This window comes from Oncorhynchus nerka, linkage group LG15 (assembly GCF_034236695.1).
Source record: "Oncorhynchus nerka isolate Pitt River linkage group LG15, Oner_Uvic_2.0, whole genome shotgun sequence".
In the NCBI taxonomy this organism is placed as follows: Eukaryota; Metazoa; Chordata; class Actinopteri; order Salmoniformes; family Salmonidae; genus Oncorhynchus; species Oncorhynchus nerka.
In genome coordinates, this window is record NC_088410.1 from 84,463,532 (window position 1) to 84,486,118 (window position 22,587).

The window sequence follows — 22,587 nt, forward strand, 5'->3', positions numbered from 1 at the left end:
TCCTTCCTGAGCAGTATGACGTCTGCGTGGTCCCATGGTGTTTATACTTGTGTACTATTGTTTGTGCAGATGAACGTGGTACCTTCAGGCATTTGGAAATTGCTCCCAATGATGAACCAGACTTGTGGAGGTCTACATTTTGTTTTCTGAGGTCTTGGTTGATTTCTTTTGATGTTCCCATGATGCCAAGCAAAGAGGCACTGAGTTTGAAGGTAGGCCTTGAAATACATCCACAGGTACACTTCCAATTGACTCAAATGATGTCAATTAACCTATCAGAAGCTTCTAAAGCCATGACATAAATTTCTGGAATTATCCAAGCTGTTTAAAGGCACAGTCAACTTAGTGTATGTAAAATAGTCTGTCTGTAAACAATTGTTGGAAAAGTGACTTGTGTCATGCACAAAGTAGATGTCCTAACCGACTTGTTAACCATTTTTTTCCCTTGTTAACAAGAAAATTGTGGAAGGTTGAAAAACGAGTTTTAATTACTTAATGGGCATAATTTAAAGTGAAAAATCATATAGTGTCAAGTGAACCTTTTGGGAGCCCTCCAGTTCCGTTAAATTCCTCGCTAGATTATTCATGAGGTGTAAAGCCAAGCCGAAATATTAAAGCAGCTCTGGAAGGAGATTGGGTGGTGGAAACAGAGTGTGCATGCTGGTTGTCCTTAAACTTGACCAGGTTTTTGGTTCTGTTGTTGGTCAGGTCTTGGCCAGGTATGGTATTAATCACCCCCTCTCATCTCTCACAACCACAGTCTGCCCCCCCACCATAGATGGGACACTGCATTTCCCCCTCCCCAGGCCACAGCAATTACTTGGAATCTAGTGACCAATGGCCACGTTGACCTGTTTTTGTTCAGTCTATGTTTCAAGCTGAAATCAGGGTAGTGGTACCATTGTCCCTTGTCCAAAACCTCTAGCTTTGTGTTGGGGCCTGGTTCACCCTTGTGTTTATTGACTTGATGGAAAGTGAAAGGATGGACTGGGAGCTACAGCGTATATCTGGCCTGACCTCAACTCTGACAGTGTGACTGCAAATGTTAATTTTTTTGTGTGTGTGCATAAGTCTAATGGGTCAAATAAAGTAGAAATACTTGCAAGCAATAAAATGGCAAAGCCAGCCACAGGAAGACAACGCTACAGAGTGCACAACTGTGTCCAGGGCAGCCAAGATGGAGAAGGCAAACAAAAGTGTCTTAACGCTGTGGTTTCTCTGCATGCAATGGTGACAGGATGTTCTCCATGGAGATTTGTGTGTCTTGCACATTCTGCATACATCTCTTTTTATTTTTACTTAACACTTATTTTTGCTTGACTTCTTAAAGCATTGTTGGTTAAGGGCTTGTAAGAACCTCAGCTTGTCCTCTTCATAAATCTAATTTTATTGGTCACACACACATTACACATTTGTTTTGTGTAATTCTTTTTGCGTGGGTGGGTGGAACAGAACACACATTTATCTGAGTCACTATTAGTAACTGATTTATGGAGGACCACTAATGCATTTCAGTTATGTCATGTCTAAAATACACAGCTAATTTGCGCTACACTATAGTTTTTTTTCTCTGCCTTTATCAGCGCAAGAGAATATATATTGGCCAATCTCAAATCAATCCCCAGCCCTAGATACGTCTTGATGCCCCTTCCCCCGCACCTCCTTGTTTCAGAGGGGTTGGGTGAAATGCGGAAGACGCATTTCGGTTCAATGCATTCAGTTGTGAAACTGACTAGGTATGCCTTTTCCCATTGTTGTAGATCTGTAAGACCTGTTTAGGTATGATAACAGAAGTCTCACTAGCTGAGTCTGTGCAACAACTTACTAGAATTGTGGATATGGGTGAGGTGGCGACTGAGGGAACACAGTAGTGGTCAGTTGTAAAATAGCCGGTGGGGTGTTGTCTGCTGACGTGCAGAACACAGGTTACAGTACATCAGGGTAAGTAATGGCTTCTACACAGCATACCCAACCTAGTCAGCAGATTGGCCTGGATAACACAGGGACAAATGATGCAGTCCACACAGCCAGCTAGCTAGCAGGCTGGAATTGACGCAGTCCACCCCAACCAGCTAGCTAGCAGGCTGGAATTGACGCAGTCCATCCCACCAGCTAGCTAGCATGCTGGAATTGACGCAGTCCACCCCAACCAGCTAGCTAGCAGGCTGGAATTGATGCAGTCCACCCCACCAGCTAGCTAGCAGGCTGGAATTGACGCAATCCACCCCAACCAGCTAGCTAGCAGGCTGGAATTGACGCAGTCCATCCCACCAGCTAGCTAGCATGCTGGAATTGACACAGTCCACCCCAACCAGCTAGCTAGCAGGCTGGAATTGACACAGTCCACCCCAACCAGCTAGCTAGCAGGCTGGAATTGACACAGTCCACCCCACCAGCTAGCTAGCAGGCTGGAATTGACGCAGTCCACCCCACCAGCTAGCTAGCAGGCTGGAATTGACGCAGTCCACCCCAACCAGCTAGCTAGCAGGCTGGAATTGACGCAGTCCACCCCAACCAGCTAGCTAGCAGGCTGGAATTGACGCAGTCCACCCCAACCAGCTAGCTAGCAGGCTGGAATTGACGCAGTCCACCCCAACCAGCTAGCTAGCAGGCTGGAATTGCCATGCCTTCATGGAGCACGACCCTTCTACTGATCCCAACACAAGCACAAATAGGGCTGTGATGTTTTAACATTTTTCCATGACTAAAATTAAAACACAAAGCAGACCATACTTTTTAGTCATTTAAAAACCTGCTGTACTTACAATATTGTGTGCTATAGTTTGGAGAATGAATGAATATGACTCTGGATGACATGTTTGTTAGGGCTGTTTTCCTAAAGAAGATGAATCCACTATGTGTGTTGTATCCTTGCCACAATACTAATGAGTATTGCGATACTGGTATCGTCCTGGCCCCAATGACAAAGGAAGCCCAACCCCTGACAGAGTAACTGACCAGACTTGAGGAGACCATTCCAGGCTATCAGTTTCACAACCAGTCAGTCGCATTAATATGTTCTTGTGATATGAGCTCCATTTTTCCATGACTCTTCAGGAAAGGAATGCTTTTTTTTGTTTTCTTTATTCCTGAATGATTATTCTTAGGAACAGTCAAGGAGGCTAGCTGCGTGCAGTCCAATCCCCCACACTGATTGGAATGCAGTCCAGTCAGTGTGGGGGGAAAAGCATTTTAATAACAAGCTAGCCAAACCAAATCATAAAAATATGAAGTGTTTTTATTCATGATTTGTAAGTAGCTAATAAAAATAGTAAATCTGATACCAGAAAACAATAGTGGTGTTAATAAACCACTGATCTTAACAGCCTCATGCCAACAGCGCCTTGGTTGTGTGTCTGTCTGGCTGCTGCTAATAGACTGCCACTGGGGTAAGCAGTCAGGGAAAATATAATCACAAACAACTCTCAGCAACAGAAATGCTGTGTCAGACCACAGCGTTTTTCAGAAACATCCAAATGTTCTCAAGCTGTGCCTTAAATCCCAGCCACTAATTTTCTACTCTCATCAGCAGAGCCTGCATCCTCTTTGGGGGAGGCCCTGTCCCTGCAGTGTGAACAGCACCAGCAGGCTACTGCAGACCAAGGAGACAGTCTGAAGCTGGAGGTAACATCCACCCCATGTAACCTACTGTCTTCGATGAACATACAGCCAGCCCTGTCTGTCATTGTATACGAGATGGCGATAGTGACTGTATCACACACGCAGCCACTGGACATTCCTCTTCCCCCTCTGACCTCATCCTCACAGAGGATGCAGAGAAGGAGGAGGGCCCAGTGAGTGGTCTGATTATTGCTAGCAGACAGATGGGAGATTGGAGAGAGAGCCAGGCTGACTGTGTCTGAGGAGTCATTCTGTGGCTGCTGTGACAGGCTCCCTGGCCCTGGCTGCCCAGCTCTTGTTACTAACGAGATTAACACCAGACAATGGAGCCCCAACACAAGTGGCTTGCCGAACAACACACACACACACCTGCCTACCTGACCTTGGCCAATTACACAAAAGCTGGTCTAACTCCTTGGAAACTTTTTGAGTGTTTTCACATATGAAATTCAGTACCCTGGTTCGGTTTCCTGGAGCATTTTGTGAGGATTCTACAAAATACGTTTTGCATTCACAAGACCTGGAAATAACCGTTTCAGGTTGCGATTAGCAAGACGTACATTCTAAATGACGTTAGCGAGTTTATAATGGGCAGTAAAAGTTCCGCGTGACTCACCGTGTCCCATTACCTGGTACTCTGGTCCTGGATCTTGGACCATGAACTCACGCAGTTCCAGGATTCATTTCAGCCAGGGTTCCTTTGCGTTTCACACATGCTTTATAGCGTGGGTCAGGGTACCAAACGTTTCCAGATCAAAAGGGAATATGTGAAAGCACCCTTTTGAAAGTTGTGGCTATGTAGAGTTCAAAGGAAAAGAGGAAGCTGTGATGCTTGCTTTCTCCAGTGGTTAGAATATAGGTCAAGTCATGTGAATGATGAATGTTCCCAGCCTGCTTTACTTGAGTGAGCTGAGACCGAGGAGAGCATGCACATCTATCCTACGTCCTCCAACTAGAAGAAACACATGCGGGTAGTTTAGAACCTTACCAGGGATTCCCACAAGATTTCCCTTTTCAGAAACTGACTCATAATTCTGAATCGGCTAATGTACATCTTGATGAAAAGAGAAGTGTTGAAAGGCTTATTGTTTGAACAGGGGAGCAGTTCAGAGATGCAGTGTGAGGACAGCGGAGTTTAAAGAGGGCTATTAGTGAGGTCTCCAGGAATCAGTGTTATAGAGCTGTATATTAATGATCACAGAGTGTGACATGGTAGGGCAAGGCAGTGGGGAACCTGTCTTCTTGGCAGAGGGCTGGAGAATGGATGTGCTGCTTCAGCAGAGCGCTGCCAGACAGTCCAGCCAGCCGTGTCAATGATATACAGCCTCTTTCTCCAACAACGGGCTAAAACTAACTGCATCTTCCTGCCTAAACTGATCAAAACGATAGTTTAAACTATCAATCTAGACTCTATTCAAATGCAATCAAATCAGGGTTATGATCCTACAACGGCAGTGTACAAAAATTGACATTTTTCTGTCACTTAGATTGTGGCAGCATTTCCAAAAGTGTGAGACGAGGTGCAGAAATCAAAAGTTTTCAGTCTGACACACTTTCTGTCTTCCTGTGTACAAACCCTCTTTCACGGTGGAAGCAGGCATCTTCCTTTCTGGAAGATCTAAGCTGATAACCCATGACTAATAGTTTGTCATCACCCCTGTGAATCAACTGTTCTAGGCATCTATATACAGTGCCTTCAGAAAGTATTCATACCCCTTGGCATATTCCACATTTTGTGTTACAGCCTGAATTCAAGTTTGGGGTTTGGTTAGGCAAAGCCCAGACTTGAATTCTGTGCAAAGACTTGAAGATTCCCTGTCTAACGTAACAGAGCTTGAGAAAAAATATTTCAGGAAGAAAATGAGAGAATCCCCAAAGACATACCCAAGACGACTCAAAGCTGTAATCGCTACCAAAGGTGTTTCTACAAAGTATTGACTCGGAGTGAATACTAATGTAAATTAGATATTTCTGCATTTTCAATAAATTTGCAAACATTTCTAAAAACATGTTTTCACTTTGATTATATTTAATACATTTTGAAATATGTCTGTAACACAACAAAATGTGGAATAACTCAAGGGGTGTGAATAAGTTCTGAGGCACTGTATGTGTCTGCCTGTGTAACTGGTTCTGTTCTTGTACACACTGACTTACACACCACGGCCCATGCCGTAGACCGCTGCCGTAGACCGCTGCCGTAGACCGCTGCCGTAGACCGCTGCCGTAGACCGCTGCCGTAGACTGCTGCCGTAGACCGCTGTACCGGCTGTCAGTTCAGAGCAGTGTGTTTAGCCTTCATGTCTGCTGCCTGACAGAATTATGACCTAGGCTTGAGCAAGTTTTTTGGGCTTTGCTTTAGTGAATGTGAATGGAATCAGAACAAACCAACCTTTAGTTTTCTTTAATGTGTGGAATTAGAAGTGTATGTTTGTGTGTGTATATACATGCATACATACATTATATATATATACATACATACATTATATATATACAGTGGGGCAAAAAAAGTATTTAGTCAGCCACCAATTGTGCAAGTTCTCCCACTTAAAAAGATGAGAGGCCTGTAATTTTCATCATAGGTACACTTAAACTATGTAGGATTTGTAGAATTTTTAATTAATTTATTTACAAATTATGGTGGAAAATAAGTATTTGGTCAATAACAAAAGTTTATCTCAATACTTTGTTATATACCCTTTGTTGGCAATGACAGAGGTCAAACATTTTCTGTAAGTCTTCACAAGGTTTTCACACACTGTTGCTGGTATTTTGGCCCATTCCTCCATGCAGATCTCCTCTAGAGCAGTGATGTTTTGGGGCTGTTGCTGGGCAACACAGACTTTCAACTCCCTCCAAAGATTTTCTATGGGGTTGAGATCTGGAGACTGGCTAGGCCACTCCAGGACCTTGAAATGCTTCTTACGAAGCCACTCCTTCGTTGCCCGGGCGGTGTGTTTGGGATCATTGTCATGCTGAAAGACCCAGCCACGTTTCATCTTCAATGCCCTTGCTGATGGAAGAAGGTTTTCACTCAAAATCTCACGATACATGGCCCCATTCATTCTTTCCTTTACACGGATCAGTCGTCCTGGTCCCTTTGCAGAAAAACAGCCCCAAAGCATGATGTTTCCACCCCCATGCTTCACAGTAGGTATGGTGTTCTTTGGATGCAACTCAGCATTCTTTGTCCTCCAAACACGACGAGTTGAGTTTTTACCAAAAAGTTCTATTTTGGTTTCATCTGACCATATGACATTCTCCCAATCTTCTTCTGGATAATCCAAATGCTCTCTAGCAAACTTCAGACAGGCCTGGACATGTACTGGCTTAAGCAGGGGGACACGTCTGGCACTGCAGGAATTGAGTCCCTGGCGGCGTAGTGTGTTACTGATGGTAGGCTTTGTTACTTTGGTCCCAGCTCTCTGCAGGTCATTCACTAGGTCCCCCCGTGTGGTTCTGGGATTTTTGCTCACCGTTCTTGTGATCATTTTGACCCCACGGGGTGAGATCTTGCGTGGAGCCCCAGATCGAGGGAGATTCTCAGTGGTCTTGTATGTCTTCCATTTCCTAATAATTGCTTCCATAGTTGATTTCTTCAAACCAAGCTGCTTACCTATTGCATATTCAGTCTTCCCAGCCTGGTGCAGGTCTACAATTTTGTTTCTGGTGTCCTTTGACAGCTCTTTGGTCTTGGCCATAGTGGAGTTTGGAGTGTGATTGTTTGAGGTTGTGGACAGGTGTCTTTTATACTGATAACAAGTTCAAACAGGTGCCATTCATACAGGTAACGAGTGGAGGACAGAGGAGCCTCTTAAAGAAGTTGTTACAGGTCTGTGAGAGCCAGAAATCTTGCTTGTTTGTAGGTGACAAAATACTTAATTTCCACCATAATTTGCAAATAAATTCATTAAAAATCCTACAATGTGATTTTCTGGATTTTTTTCCCCCTAATTTTGTCTGTCATAGTTTAAGTGTACCTATGATGAAAATTACAGGTGTCTCATCTTTTTAAGTGGGAGAACTTGCACAATTGGTGGCTGATTAAATACTGTTTTGCCCCACTGTATATGTGTGTATGTACAGTCGTGGCCAAAAGTTGAGAATGACAGAAATATGAATTTCACAGTCTACCTCATCACAGTCTGCTGCTTCAGTTTCTTTAGATTTCTTTTGATGGCAGCCCATTCATGCATAATCAATGCTTGGAGTTTGTCAGAACATGTGGGTTTTTGTTTGTCCACCCGCCTCTTGAGTTCTCAATGGGATTAAGGTCTGGGGAGTTTCCTGGCCATGGGCCCAAAAAATCGATGTTTTGTTCGCCGAGCCACTTAGTTATCACCTTTGCCTTATTGCAAGGTGCTCCATCATGCTGGAAAAGGCATACATACACTAAGTCGACTGTGCCTTTTAAACAGCTTCTGATAGGCTAATTTAGTTAATTGGAGGTGTACCTGTGGATGTATTTCAAGGCCTACCTTCAAACTCAGTGCTTCTTTGCTTGACATCATGGGAAAATCTAAAGAAATCAGCCAAGACCTCAGAAAAACAATTGTAGACCTCCACAAGTCTGGTTCATCATTGGGAGCAATTTCCAAATGCCTGAAGGTACCACGTTCATCTGTACAAACAATAGTACGCAGGTATAAACACCATGGGACCACGCAGGTGTCATACTGCTCAGGAAGGAGATGCGTTCTGTCTCCTAGAGATGAATGTACTTTGGCGTGAAAAGTGCAATTCAATCCCAGAACAACCGCAAAGGACCTTGTGAAGATGCTGGAGGAAACAGGTACAAAAGCATCTATATCCACAGTAAAACGAGTCCTATATCGACATAACCTGACAGGTCGGTCAACAAGGAAGAGGACTGCTCCAAAACCGCTATTAAAAAGCCAGACTACGGTTTGCAACTGCACATGGGGACAAAGATCGTACTTTTTGGAGAAATGTCCTCTGGTCTGATGAAACAAAAATAGAACTGTTTGGCCATAATGACCATTATGTTTGGAGGAAAAAGGGGGAAGCTTGCAAGCCGAAGAACACCATCCCAACCGTGAAGCACGGGGGTGGCAGCATCAAGTTGAGGGGGTGCTCTGCTGCAGGAGGGACTGGTGCTCTTCACAAAATAGATCTAATCATGAGGTAGAAAAATTATGTGGATATATTGAAGCGACAGCTCAATACATCAGTCAGGAAGTTAAAACTTGGTTGCAAATGGGTCTTTCAAATGGACAATGACCCAAAGCATACTTCCAAAGTTGTGGCAAAATGGCTTAAGGACAACAAAGTCAAGGTATTGGAGTGGCCATCACAAAGCCCTGACCTCAATCCCAGAGGAAATTTGTGGGCAGAACTGAAAAAGCGTGTGCGAGCAAGGAGGCCTACAAACCTGACTCGGTTACACCAGCTCTGTCAGGAGGAATGGGCCACAATTCACCCAACTTATTGTGAGAAGCTTGCGGAAGGCTACCCGACGTGTTTGACCCATGTTAAACAATTTAAAGGCAATGCTACCAAATACTAATTGAGTGTATGTAAACTTCTGACCCACTGGGTGTGTGATGAGAGAAATAAAAGCTTAAATAAATCATTCTCTCTACTATTATTCTGACATTTCACATTCTTAAAATAAAGTGGTGATCCTAACTGACTTAAGATAGGGAATTTTTACTAGGATTAAATGGCAGGAATTGTGAAAAACAGAGTTTAAATGTATTTGGCTAAGATGTATGTAAACTTCAGACTTCAACTATATGTATGCATGCAAAACCCTGACAAAATATAAATATATATATTGAGTACCTGTTGAACTCCAGAAGTCCTGTGTGACGCTCATTCACGCTGCGACTGGGGCTGTTTTGTTCCTGTCTTCCTCAGAGCAGGCAGCCTGTTTGAAGCCAGTAACCCTCTTTAGCTCCTAAGCAAGTTGCTGTATTAGTACCTGCAGCTGGCAGGAACGTTTGGGGAAAATATTAAGCCCCTGTGCGTGTTTAGGAAATGTGAGGCAATGATCTCATTTTCTAAGATGTAGCCTGGAGCTGTTAATGTGAGAGAAAGGGGGAGGGGTGTGTGTGAGAAATTAGTTAGGTTTATAATCTAGACAACCAACCGTGACCCTGTTCCCTGCCGCTCGGCATCCTGGGGGAAATATCATATCAGACTTTGGTCCGCCTGCTAAGATGGTCAGGGGGAGGAGTCTAGGGCTGCCTTTTTAGCTTTTTTTTCTCCTTAGGATGCTTTTTTCCCTGTTTTTATTGTTATTCTTTCGTTTTTTTTATACTCTTATGTATGTTTTGTAGTAAATATTGAAGTTTTGATTTTCATTAGTTTTTTTCCTGTGAAGCACATTGTGTTGCATTCTGTCTGAAATGTGCTGTATAAATACAGCTTGATTTGACTCCTTAAAGCAGACAGACTGCAGTTTCAAATGGCATGGGACAGCGTTGCCCCTCTCTCGGTTTCGATGCTATAGGCCAATACAATGATCTGCTTACTATTGCATACAACATCCAGTCAGACAACAGAGTGAGGTCCCTGGCAGTGCAGAAGCCCGTGTAAACGGCGCTCCTCTCTTCGGATTGGTCCATAGCCTGTAAGAGGAGAGTGCCCTCTGACCTATTGCAGGCAGGAGCTGGCCCTGAGAGAAATAGAACCTGCTGACCGTACTGCAGTCTTCCTATCATTAAAATGTAAAGCCACGTTCCATCTCAGCACTGGGAGATTGTTTTACTTAGTCCATGTCCTTGAAAAGGCTCATTCAAAGCTGTATAGAAAGAAACTACCCACATGTCTACCACATCTATTTTGTAGCCAATATTATAACCAATGAAATGGGCTTTTTCCGTCAGCACATCGTAAACCAAAGTACATGGTCTGTTTCTGTGCCAAAGAGCGGAGAACTGAATTTGAAGACTGTTGGCTTGAATATTTGATAGTCAACAGGAAGAAATGTTCTATTGCTGCATTGATATTCCTCTCAGTACTTTCCATAGCAGCAGTTAAATGACCCCTTCTGTCCTTCTTTACTGACAGTCCCATGTAGAATTGTGTTATCCCTCTGGACTATTGGAACAGGAGGAGAGCTTAGCAGTGATCTTCACTGGCAGCATGACATTCAACACATTCTCAAGCCCTGCACCTGAAGTCCCCCTGCTCCACTTCTGACACTTAGCAATTCCAGTCATATGAGCCTGTGCCTCTGTCTAAGTGGATTATGTTGCTTTTAGAATTCAAGTCACTGTGTGTGCAGCGGATTGGGCTCGGGGGACCTCTGTCTAGACTGGGCCCGGGGGACCTCTGTCTAGACTGGGCCCGGGGGACCTCTGTCTAGACTGGGCCCGGGGGACCTCTGTCTAGACTGGGCCCGGGGGACCTCTTTCTAGACTGGGCCCGGGGGACCTCTGTCTAGACTGGGCCCGGGGGACAGCAGCACAGAGACTCACTTTCTCTCTGATGGAACCCTCTCTGGAAACCTCCGTTCCTCAGACCCAGTTCATTTTGGCTCTCTTTTGCGCTCGCTCTCTTTCGCGCTCGCTAATATATTGTCTGATATGTTCTGTTGCAGAGGGAGATGAAGGAGCAGCTGGCCACTCTGCAGGACAGTGAGAAGGGACACACAGAGGCCCTGCAGCTACTGCAGAGACAACTCACTGAGACCAAGGTAACACACTAGGCACTACTCACTGAGACCAAGGTAACACACTAAGCACTACTCACTGAGACCAAGGTAACACACTAAGCACTACTCACTGAGACCAAGGTAACACACTAAGCACAAACATTCACTTAGACCAAGGTAACACACTAAGCACTACTCACTGAGACCAAGGTAACTTGGAGAGCCTTTTTACCCATTAGAGACCAAGTTAATGGTTGAGTTGTTTCTGTCTGTCTCTCATCGTATCTCTAGCTCACCATCCACCTAAGTCTGTACTGAACTGATTGGTTTAATGAGCATATCTTTAATCTATACACCCTGTTTTAATCAGCGGAACAAGAGCAGCCACTCAATACAACAGATATTCCTCAATCACCTTTTCTGTCTCATCTCTTCCCCCTTTGATGACTTTGAGATTCACAAAGGCAGGGCTGTCTGACAGTGAGTGTGGGCCGTCAGCGGTATTTGTCATTTGGAAGGGTGTCGTTCTTTCCACTGTTTACATGCTGGCTGTTCCCTGGCTCGCCAACCCAGCCAGCGCCATCCCGCGTTCCTGTCCTGTCTGCAGGACTTTACTTAAAATGGCTCTGGCCCAGCAAGGCAGACCTGCCTGCTTCCACTGCCGTCACCTTCAGCTGACTGCCTGTTGGAGCTCTTCTAGCCCCTCCATTATAAATCAGTCCATCTCATTATCATCATTATCATTTGTCCGAAGAGATGTGCGTTGCCTGGAAGAGGCCCATAGGGGAACTAAATCGATCTCTCTGCCTCTCCAATACATTTAGGTTGATGACAATGAAATGCTCTGTTGTTCTCCTGCTCTTCCTGCTTGACCACACACAGAATCCAAATAAGAATTGATTTGTAGGATCTGATCAAAGCACCCACAAATTATGTTATGTAATCCTGAAAGGGGAGACCGCCCACCTCAAACACGCATAATCGTCTCTACCACTCTCTCCCCTGGAACATGAAAATGAAACTGAGTAGGGTGGTGTGAGGCTGCCAATACCCTTGTTTTGGTTTGACTTAAATGCCCCCCAACACTGCTGTTTGTCACTTAATTGGTTTATATTGGTTCTGGTGCTCTAGTTTAGTTCCAGTCCTGGGCCCATGTGTTTAGGGGCATCCCCTTCCCTGTCTGAAGAGCAGACGTTGTCTGATTCTCTGGCCGTGGGGGTTTGTCTGATTTAACGAGCTGCTTCTCTGAGACCCAGCCTCCTCTTCCTGTAGGCTTAATATGAGCTTTAAATATCCACCCTGCCATAGCCATAACACCCTGCTGGAGAAGACTGGCACATGGTTACTGCATTGCTGCAGGCCTCATCAGTCCTGTCCTCCTCTCACTGTCACACTCACATCCCACTCCTGCCCTGCTCTGTATTGGAGATAAATGATCTTAATAGGCTTAAAGTTCCCAGCAGCACAGAGAGAATATCTGCCTGCTTCTAGGTTCCTAAAGGAACAGGCATGTTGCTGGAGTGAAATTGATTTATGGCAGGCAGTAGCAATAAAACCCAGATTCTGATGCTGCTACCCCTGCTCCCTGGTGTTCCCCTGTGATGGAGAGGAATAGAGACTACTAGAACGGAGCGAATGTTTCCTTTGTACAGACAGACAAAAGCCCTGCGTGAGAAGCTGCTCCCTCTCCAGTTGTTACTGGACTGAGCCTCTTGGATCTCCTCTCTTTGTTCTGTGTCTCTGCTGCTACTGTTGCTGTTAGCATTGGAGATGATTCATTTCCTCTTCAAGTCCAGCGCCCTCCTTGATTTCCCCACGATTTCTCCAATTCACACCACTCTCCTCTCCTCAGCTTCTGCTCCTTTTCCCCTCGTCAAGAGCACTGCTCTTCCAATAATAGCATCCTTTTCACTGACTATCCGCTGGCCTTGTAAATGTTGCCTTCAACACACAGCTTGTCTGTCCCCAGCCGACCCCACAGCATCAGCCTTTCGATCTCACAAGCAGTACCACTATTAAAACAGCACAATGTGACTAACTGTGCTCTAGGGCCTCTTCCACTGTCCCAACCAACCAGTGAGGCTGAGCTTTGCCCTATTCTACTCCTAATGCTCTCTATATTGGCCGTTCTTATGATAAATCAATACAAAATGTTCTAATGTTGGATGATCTATAACAGCAGATGGGGATTGTCCCTAGAAGCCCTGCCTATGCCTGTTAGACAGATTTTTTTCAGTCAATACATTTACATAATGTTAGGTGCTAAAAAGGTTTTTATAAACCGAGTGGTTCGAGCCCTGAATGCTGATTGGCTGAAGGCTGTGGTATATCAGACTATACCACAGGTATGATGACACAACTTTTTACTGTTCTAATTACTATGGTTACCAGTTTATAATAATAATAAGGCACCTCCAGGAGTTTCTAGTATATGACCAATATACAATGGCTAAGGGCTGTATCCAGACACTGCGTTGCGTCGTACGTAAGAACAGTCCACAGCTGTGGTATGTTAGCCATATACCACACCCCTTCTTGTGCCTTATTAAGTAAGCCATTGTGTTACTGACTTTTGTCAAGTGGAAGGCAGTAGCTTAACAGTGCAGAGGCAGAGTGACAGAGGCACTTGATTAGACATGTTTTCTATTTAAGCAATAAGTCCCGAGGGGGTGTGGTATATGGCCAACATACTACGTCTAAGGGCTGTTCTTATACACGACACAACGCGGAGTGCCTGGATACAGCCCTTAGCCGTGGTATATTGGCCATATACCACCAACCCCCGAGGTGCCTTATTGATATTATAAACTGGTTACCAATGTAATTAGAGCAGTAAAAATAAATGTTTTGTCATACCCGTGGTATGCAAATACACCATGGGTGTCAGCCATTCAGCATTCAGGGCTCAAACCCCCCAGCTGTTAAGATGGAGCCGAAGATGATGGCTGACGTTTTTTAAAATTAAAACTTACTTTGTACATAAGAGACAGTAGCAGCAACATTATGACCGAAAATAACGTATGGACATCAGATCTGGGATTACTCACCACGGACTGGAAGAAGGTTTGTCCTTTAACGAGTCTGACAAGAAAGATCTACTGCTCTCCCGGGAACAGGCCCATATCCCCGTCATTTGCGTGAAGAAAAGACGGAGGAAAAGGGGACGCAGATCAGGCTGCCTTTTGAGAATCTGTAGGAGAGCCAGTTAACTCCCACTGCCATCAATTCTACTTGCTAACATGCAATCATTGGAGAATAAAATTGATTATTTATGAATCATCCTACCTACGGGACATATAAGATATTATAATTCTTAGTTTCACCAAGGTGTGGCTGAACTACGACACGGATCATTTAGAGCTGGAGGGATTTTCAATGCAACGGCAGAACAGAGAAGCTACGTCTGGTAAGACGAGGGGTGGGGGTCTTTTTGTCTAACAGCTGGTGCGTGATGTCTAATATTAAAGAAGTCTCGAGGTATTGCTCGCCTGAGGTAGAGTACCTTTTGATAAGTTGTAGACCACACTATTTACCAGGAGAGTTCTCATCTATATTATTCGTAGCCGTCTATTTACCACCACAGAACGAAGCTGGCAATAAGACCGCACTCAACCAACTCTAAGGCCAAAAGCAAACAAGAAAATGCTCATCCAGAGGCAGCGCTCCTAGTGGCCGGGGAATTTAATGCAGGCAAACTTGTATCACTTTTACCAAATTTTTACCAAGAAAATTCTAGACCACCTTTACTCCACACACAGAGATGCATACAAAGCTCTCTCCTGCCCTCCATTTGGCAAATCTGACCATAATTCTATCCCCCTGATTCCTGCTTACAAGCAAAAACTAAAGCAGGAAGTACCAGTGACTCGCTCAATAAGGAAGCGGTCAGATGCCACGGTTGCTTCACTACAGGACTTTTTTGCTAGCACAGACTGGAATATGTTCCGGGATTCATCCAATGGCATTGAGGAGTATACCACCTCAGTCATCGGCTTCATCAATAAGTGTATCGACGACGTCGTCCCTACAGTTGACCGTCCGTACATACCCCAACCATTAGCCATGGATTACAGGTGACATCCGCATCGAGCTAAAGGCTAGAGCTGCCGCTTTCAAGGAGCAGGACACTGATCCGGACGCTTGTAAGAAATCCCGCTAATACCCTCAGACAAATAATTAAACAAGCTAAGCATCAATAAAGGATTAAGATTGAATCCTACTACACAGACTCTGACTCTCGTTGGATGTGGCAGGGCTTGAAAACTATTACGGACTACGAAGGGAAACCCAGACGCGAGCTGCCCAGTGACGTGAGCCTACCAGACAAGCTAAATGCCTTTTATGCTCACGAGAGCACCAGCTCTTCTGGATGACTGTGTGATAACAAACTCGGTAGCCGAGTAAGACTTTTTAAACAGGCCAACATTCACAAAGCTGTGGGGCCAGATGGATTACCAGGACGTGTACCAACTGGTAAGTGTATTCACTGACATTTTCAACCTCTTCCTGACTGAGTCTGTAATACCTACATGTTTCAGGCAGAACACCATAGTCCCTGTGCCCAAGGAAGCAAAGGTAACATGCCTAAATGATTACCGCCCCGTAGCACTCACATTGGTAGCCATGAAATGCTTTGAAAGGCTGGTCAAGGCTCACATCAACAGCATCCTCCCGGATACCCTAGACCCACTCCAATTCGCATACCGCCCCAACAGATCCACAGATGACGCAGTCTCCATTGCACTCCACACTGCCCTTTTCCACCTGGTCAAAGGAACACCTATGTGAGAATGCTGTTCATTGATGACAGCTCAGTGTTCAACACCAGAGTGCCCACGAAGCTCATCACTAAGCTAAGGACCCTGGGACAAAACAACTCCCTTTGCAACTTGATCCTGGACTTCCTGACAGGCAACAACACGTCTGCCACGTCCCCTCTTGTACTCGCTGTTCACCCACGACTGCGTGGCCAAACACGACTCCAACACCATTAAGTTTGCTGACGACACAAGTGGTAGGCCTGATCACCGACAACGATTTGACAGCCTAAAGGGAGGTCAGAGAACTGGCAGTGTGGTGCCAGGAAAACAACCTCTCCCTCAATGTGAGCAAGTGGACTACAGGAAAAGGCAGGCCGAACAGGCCCCATTTAACATCAACGGGGCTGTAGTTGAGCGGGTCGAGAGTTTCAAGTTTCTTGGTGTCCTCATCACCAACAGTCTCATGGTCCAAACACACCAAGGCAGTCGTGAAGAGGGCACAACAAAACCTTTTCCCTCTCAGGAGACTGAAAAGATTTGGCATGGGTCCCCAGATCCTCAAAAGGTTCCACAGCTCCATCGAGATCATCCTGACCGATTGCATCACCGCGTGGTATGGCAACTGCTCGGTATCTGACCGTAGGCGCGACAGCGGGTAGTGCGAACGGCCCAGTACATCACTGGGGCCAAGCTTCCTGCCATCCAGGACCTATATAATAGGCGGTGTCAGAGGGAAGCCCATAAAATTGTCAGAGACTCCAGTCACACAAGTCATAGACTGTATATTTTTCATTCTGCTGCCGCATGGCAAGTGGTATCGGAGCACCGAGTCTACGACCAAAAGGCTCCTTAAAAGCTTCTACCCCCCCAAGCCATAAGACTGCTGAACAATTAAGCGAATGGCCACCGGATTATTACATTGCCCCCCCCCCCCCCATTTGTTTTGTACTCTGCTGCTACCTGCTGTTTATTATCTATGCATAGTCACTTCACCCCTACCCACATCTACAAATTACCTATAACCTGTATCCCCGCACACTGACTCGATACCGGTACCCCCTGTATATAGCCTTGTTATTGTGTTTTATTATTTTTTACTTTAGTTTATTTGGTAAATATTTTCTGAACCAACACTTCAAGAAGAGTTAAGGGCTTGTAAAGTAAGCATTTCATGGTAAGGTCTACACTTGTATTCGGCGCATGTGACATAGTTAGATTCGATTTTTGATTTGATAATGATGCTTAATAGATGTAGCATAACCTGCACTTTCATTGTAAATAAATAACCTCTCATCCCTCCTCTCTCTTGTCCCCGTCTCCTCTCGCTCTCTCGTTCTCTCTCTCTCGTTCCAGTCGTCGGCCAAGGGCCTTCGTGCGACCATCGGCGAGGTGTTTGAGCATCTGCAGCGATTTCTGCGCGAGCGCCAGAAGGCCATGTTGGAGGAGCTGGAGACTGATACAGCACGCACGCTCTCCGACATCGAGCACAAGATCCAGCGTTTCAGCCAGCAGCTGCGTGACGTCAAGGAGGGCATCGGCATCCTGCAGGAGCGCCTCAACGAGCCAGGCCGCCATGAATTCCTGGAGGGCGTTGCCCTCACCTCCGAGAGGTGCTCTGCTTACTGTCTGACTGACCATGGATCAGCTGTTCTTCCAAACAGCCACAGTCCTAAACTTTTGTAAGATAGTACGCTGTCTGAGGTTATGTTATACTACCCTCCTAACATAACACCATCCCCTGAATGTAATCCATTCTGCTCATCGTCAGGATATTGATATCTTGGAGTGAAAGTGCAGTTAGGCAATGAGGCTTATCCCAGGTCTCTGACAGATAGCTTAACAGGCCAGATATACAGGGCTCATTATTTGAAATCTGTGAAAGAGTGGGCTCAGGGGAATAGAGTTGAAGTATTTAAGATCTTAGAGGGATTGATAAGGTTGACTGAGGAAGTTGTTGCATCAGTAGGCATTCTAACAACCAGTCCAGAGGGCATTGATAGGAATGAGTGAAGAATGAACTGATATCCAGGTTCGCCATCTCATAGTTTCCAATACTTCTTTTTAACTTTGTGAGAACAGGCTTGACAAGGTTGTGGTTTCTCCTCAGGCTAAGTCACTTAAACACACAGCAGGTGAATGGTTAGCCTTGCCTCACTGAACACCCTGTTCTTTTTCTTCTTCTTTTCAATGTTCCTCAAGATGATCAATGTTTAGCTGTGCAGCCCTAGCTTTCCCAGGCAGGGTTGAGAAGGGCTTCAAAGTGGTTAAAATAGGAAGGTAACGATTCACAGATACAACTGTATCTTAAACACGTGTATCGGTCTACGGACCCCAAACCAATCCAATCCAAATGTAGTATGCGTCGGTCAGAAAATCTACAGTTGAAGTTGGAAGTTTACATATTTGGAGTCATTAAAACTCATTTTTCAACCACTCCACAAATTTCTTGTTAACAAACTATAGTTTTGGCAAGTTGGTTAGGACATCTACTTTGTGCATGACACAAGTCATTTTTGTTTACAGACAGATTATTTCACTAATAATTCACTATCACAATTCCAGTGGGTCAGAAGTTTACATACACTAAGTTGACTGCTTTTAAACAGCTTGGAAAATGATGTCATGGCTATAGAAGCTTCTGATAGGCTAATTGACATAATTTAAGTCAACTGGAGGTGTACCTGTGGATGTATTTCAAGGTCTACCTTCATACTCAGTGCATCTTTGCTTCACATTACGGGAAAATCAAAAGGAATCAGTCAAGACTTCAGAAAAACAATTGTAGACCTCGACAAGTCTGGTTCAACATTGGGAGCAATTTCCAAACGCATGAAGGTACCACGTTCATCTGTACAAACAATAGTACGCAAGTATAAACACCATGGGACCACCATCATACCTTTCAGGAAGGAGACGCGTTCTGTCTCCTAGAGATTAAATTACTTTGGTGTGAAAAGTGCCAATCAATCCCAGAACAACAGCAAAGGACCTTGTGAAGATGCTGGAGGAAACGGGTACAAAAATATCTATATCCACAGTAAAATGAGTCCTATATCGACACAACCCGAAAGGCCACTCAGCAAGGAAGAAGCCACTGCTCCAAAACTGCCATAACGCCAGACTACGGTTTGCAACTGCACATGGGGACAAAGATCATACTTTTTTTGAGAAATGTCCTCTGGTCTGATGAAACAAAAATAAAACTGTTAGGCCATGATGACCATCGTTATGTTTGGAGGAAAAAGGGGGATGCTTGCAAGCCAAAGAACACCATCCCAACTGTGAAGCACGGGGGTGGCAGCATCATGTTAAGGGGGTGCTTTGCTGCAGGAGGGACTGGTGCACTTCACAAAATAGATGGCATCATGAGGGAGAAAAAGTGTGGATATATTGAAGCAACAGCTCAATACATCAGTCAGGAAGTTAAAGCTTGGTCGCAAATGGGTCTTCCAAATGGACAATGACCCCAAGCATACTTTCAAAGTTGTGGCAAAATGGCTAAAGGACAACAAAGTCAAGGTATTGGAGTGGCCATCACAAAGCCCTGACCTCAATCCAATAGACAATTTGTGGGCAGAACTGAAAAGCGTGTGTGAGCAAGGAGGCCTACAAACCTGACTCGGTTACACCAGCTCTGTCAGGAGGAATGGGCCACAATTCACCCAACTTATTGTGAGAAGCTTGCCGGAAGGCTACCCGACGTGTTTGACCCATGTTAAACAATTTAAAGGCAATGCTACCAAATACTAATTGAGTGTATGTAAACTTCTGACCCACTGGGAGTGTGATGAGAGAAATAAAAGCTTAAATAAATCATTCTCTCTACTATTATTCTGACATTTCACATTCTTAAAATAAAGTGGTGATCCTAAATGACCTAAAACAGGGATTTTCACTGGGATTAAATGTCAGGAATGGTGAAAAAATTTGTTTAAATGTATTTGGCTAAGATGTATGTAAACTTCCGACTTCAACTGTATATAGTACACAGTACATACATACACACACGTCAGCTCCGACAGATCCAGCTCAGGGAAGACCAGCTCATGAGCTCCATCAGCAGCAGATTTGAATTTAGAATGGAAAATTATTGTGTTTATGCAACACATGTTAGTGCATTGAATCACATTGAACGGAACCGCATTGATTCGTAATTTAATCAAACTGAAACCTATTGTTCCTGTATCGGAGCCAAATCAAATTTATTTGTATAGCCCTTCGTACATCAGCTGATATCTCTGTGCTGTACAGAAACCCAGCCTAAAACCCCAAACAGCAAGCAATGCAGGTGTAGAAGCACGGTGGCTAGGAAAAACTCCCTAGAAAGGCCAAAACCTAGGAAGAAACCTAGAGAGGAACCAGGCTATGAGGGGTGGCCAGTCCTCTTCTGGCTGTGCCAGGTGGAGATTATAACAGAACATGGCCAAGATGTTCAAATGTTCATAAATGACCAGCATGGTCAAATAATAATAATCACAGGCAGAACAGTTGAAACTGGAGCAGCAGCACGGCCAGGTGGACTGGGGACAGCAAGGAGTCATGTCAGGTAGTCCTGAGGCATGGTCCTAGGGCTCAGGTCCTCCGAGAGTGAGAAAGAAAGAGAGAATTAGAGAGAGCATATTTAAATTCACACAGGACACCGGATAGGACAGGAGAAGTACTCCAGATATAACAAACTGACCCTAGCCCCCCGACACAAACTACTGCAGCATAAATACTGGAGGCTGAGACCGGAGGGGTCAGGAGACACTGTGGCCCCATCCGATGACACCCCCGGACAGGGCCAAACAGGAAGGATATAACCCCACCCACTTTGCCAAAGCACAGCCCCCACACCACTAGAGGGATATTGTCAACCACCAACTTACCATCCTGAGACTAGGCCGAATAGATCCCAGGCATCTAGATACATATCGAATCTTCTTGAAAGGGAAAGATGCATATCCCTAGTGGGAAAACCACCTCTTCCTGTCTGAACCCAAGGCTATATGTGGGAGTGATGAAAATGACTAATGTGGGGGTTGACACAGTTAGCATTACAGCTGACCCCCTCACCCATGTCAATCTACAGTGCTGTAGAACATTAAGCCTTGGGGCATCCAGAGTCTGACGGATGCTTTAATCAACAACATACAGAGAAAATGGTGCAGTTACTAGACACATCTCACAGAGGGCGCAAAGAGATGTGAATGTAAGAGTAGATTATTGACAATGACATTGATCGTCCTTCTCCCCCCACAGGATAAAAGGAAAGATACATGAGACCAATTTAACATATGAAGATTTCCCGACCTCCAAGTACATGGGGCCCCTGCAGTACACAATATGGAAGTCTCTATTTCAGGATATTTCACCAGGTATGCACCACCTATGGTTACCGTTAACCCTCACCCAATTAAACTGTGTAACAGCATGGGCTTCAACAGGAGCCTCTTATGAATTGTTAGATACTCCCAAATACCTCAACACGTCAATCAGTAATGATACAAATCGTTGTCTTCCACCATGGAAGGGTAGCATAGATTGAGTTTTAAATTGGGCTTTAAATTGATGCCTTGTACGGAACAAGGAAATAATAGTAACCTTGGAACAGACTTACACAGTGGGAGCTAATCCTGCATTAAAATAGATGGAATGTTTGAGCTTTAGGAACTGCGTGATGAGAAAATGGTGGCTGGAGGGTTGAGATGCCCTTCTCTGCTAGGAGAGTTGATGATGAGCTATTCTCTCTCCTCTTCTCCCCCTCTCCTCATATTCTCCCTAAGCCCCCAGCCATCACTCACTCTTAGAGAAGGTTATTGAAAATAATGCACCAAGGAATATTTCACTCCTTCAATAGATTCACCATTTTGGCCTGTAGCTGGTGAGAAGGCAGGGTGGTTTCTTGGCCTCCCTTGACTGCGTGCCAAATGAAACAATTGGTTCCAATCCATCACCACTGGCTGCCACGGTGACGGCACAACGCCTTTCCATCCCATCAGATGATAGACTTATTACTCCCCTAAACTATCTCTTCTCTCAAACCTGTGCCTTTTTTTAATCTGTGTTCTCAATTAGAAAAATTACATGTGTGTGTCTGACTGTGTGAGAGAGGGGGTATGAATGCATTTGTTTGTATGTGTGCAAGAGATAGTGTCATTGTGTGGTAAAGACATTGCCCTGCCTGCTGGCTACTGGCCATGCCTCCTGTTTATACTGTAAGATGTAACTACCGAGGAACAAGGTTGCGATTTGGCAAATTCCCCTCTGTCTGGTTTATTCTAAACCACCTCTATGTATGGGAGTGAGTGAGGAGAACAAGCCGCCATTTTTCCTCTAGTTCAGTTTTCCATAATGACTGAACAAAAAAACTCAAGGTGGTGGAGCAGGCAGGGGTGGAGTGCTACAACCAATCTCCCTCCGTAACCCACAGTTAACCCGCAAAACTACATGTAGCTGGCAGCCTCCAGCCATGCCAGGCCAACACAGAGTTGTAGACTCATACTCTATAAGGTATATCTATAAAGACTGCTTCCCACCTCCCACCACAGCTCTATTTCCATACCTTTGCATGACATGGAGTACAACATCAAACAGTGGAGGCCA

At 44.9% G+C, this 22,587-nt stretch overlaps 1 protein-coding gene across 3 annotated transcripts in view; it reads left to right on the forward strand.

Annotated features, from left to right (window-relative positions):
- Positions 1 to 22,587, forward strand: part of LOC115143425 (E3 ubiquitin-protein ligase TRIM62-like) — a 41,550-nt gene that overhangs the window by 14,116 nt on the left and 4,847 nt on the right. For 2 of the 3 annotated variants that reach the window (XM_029683847.2, XM_029683848.2), the window contains exons 3-5: positions 11,189 to 11,284; positions 17,356 to 17,681; positions 21,244 to 21,359. In XM_029683847.2, the coding sequence (XP_029539707.1) occupies positions 11,189 to 11,284; positions 17,356 to 17,681; positions 21,244 to 21,359 (538 nt within the window). The remainder of the gene's footprint in view (positions 1 to 11,188; positions 11,285 to 17,355; positions 17,682 to 21,243; positions 21,360 to 22,587) is intronic. The other variant, XM_029683849.2, reaches the window with a different exon arrangement.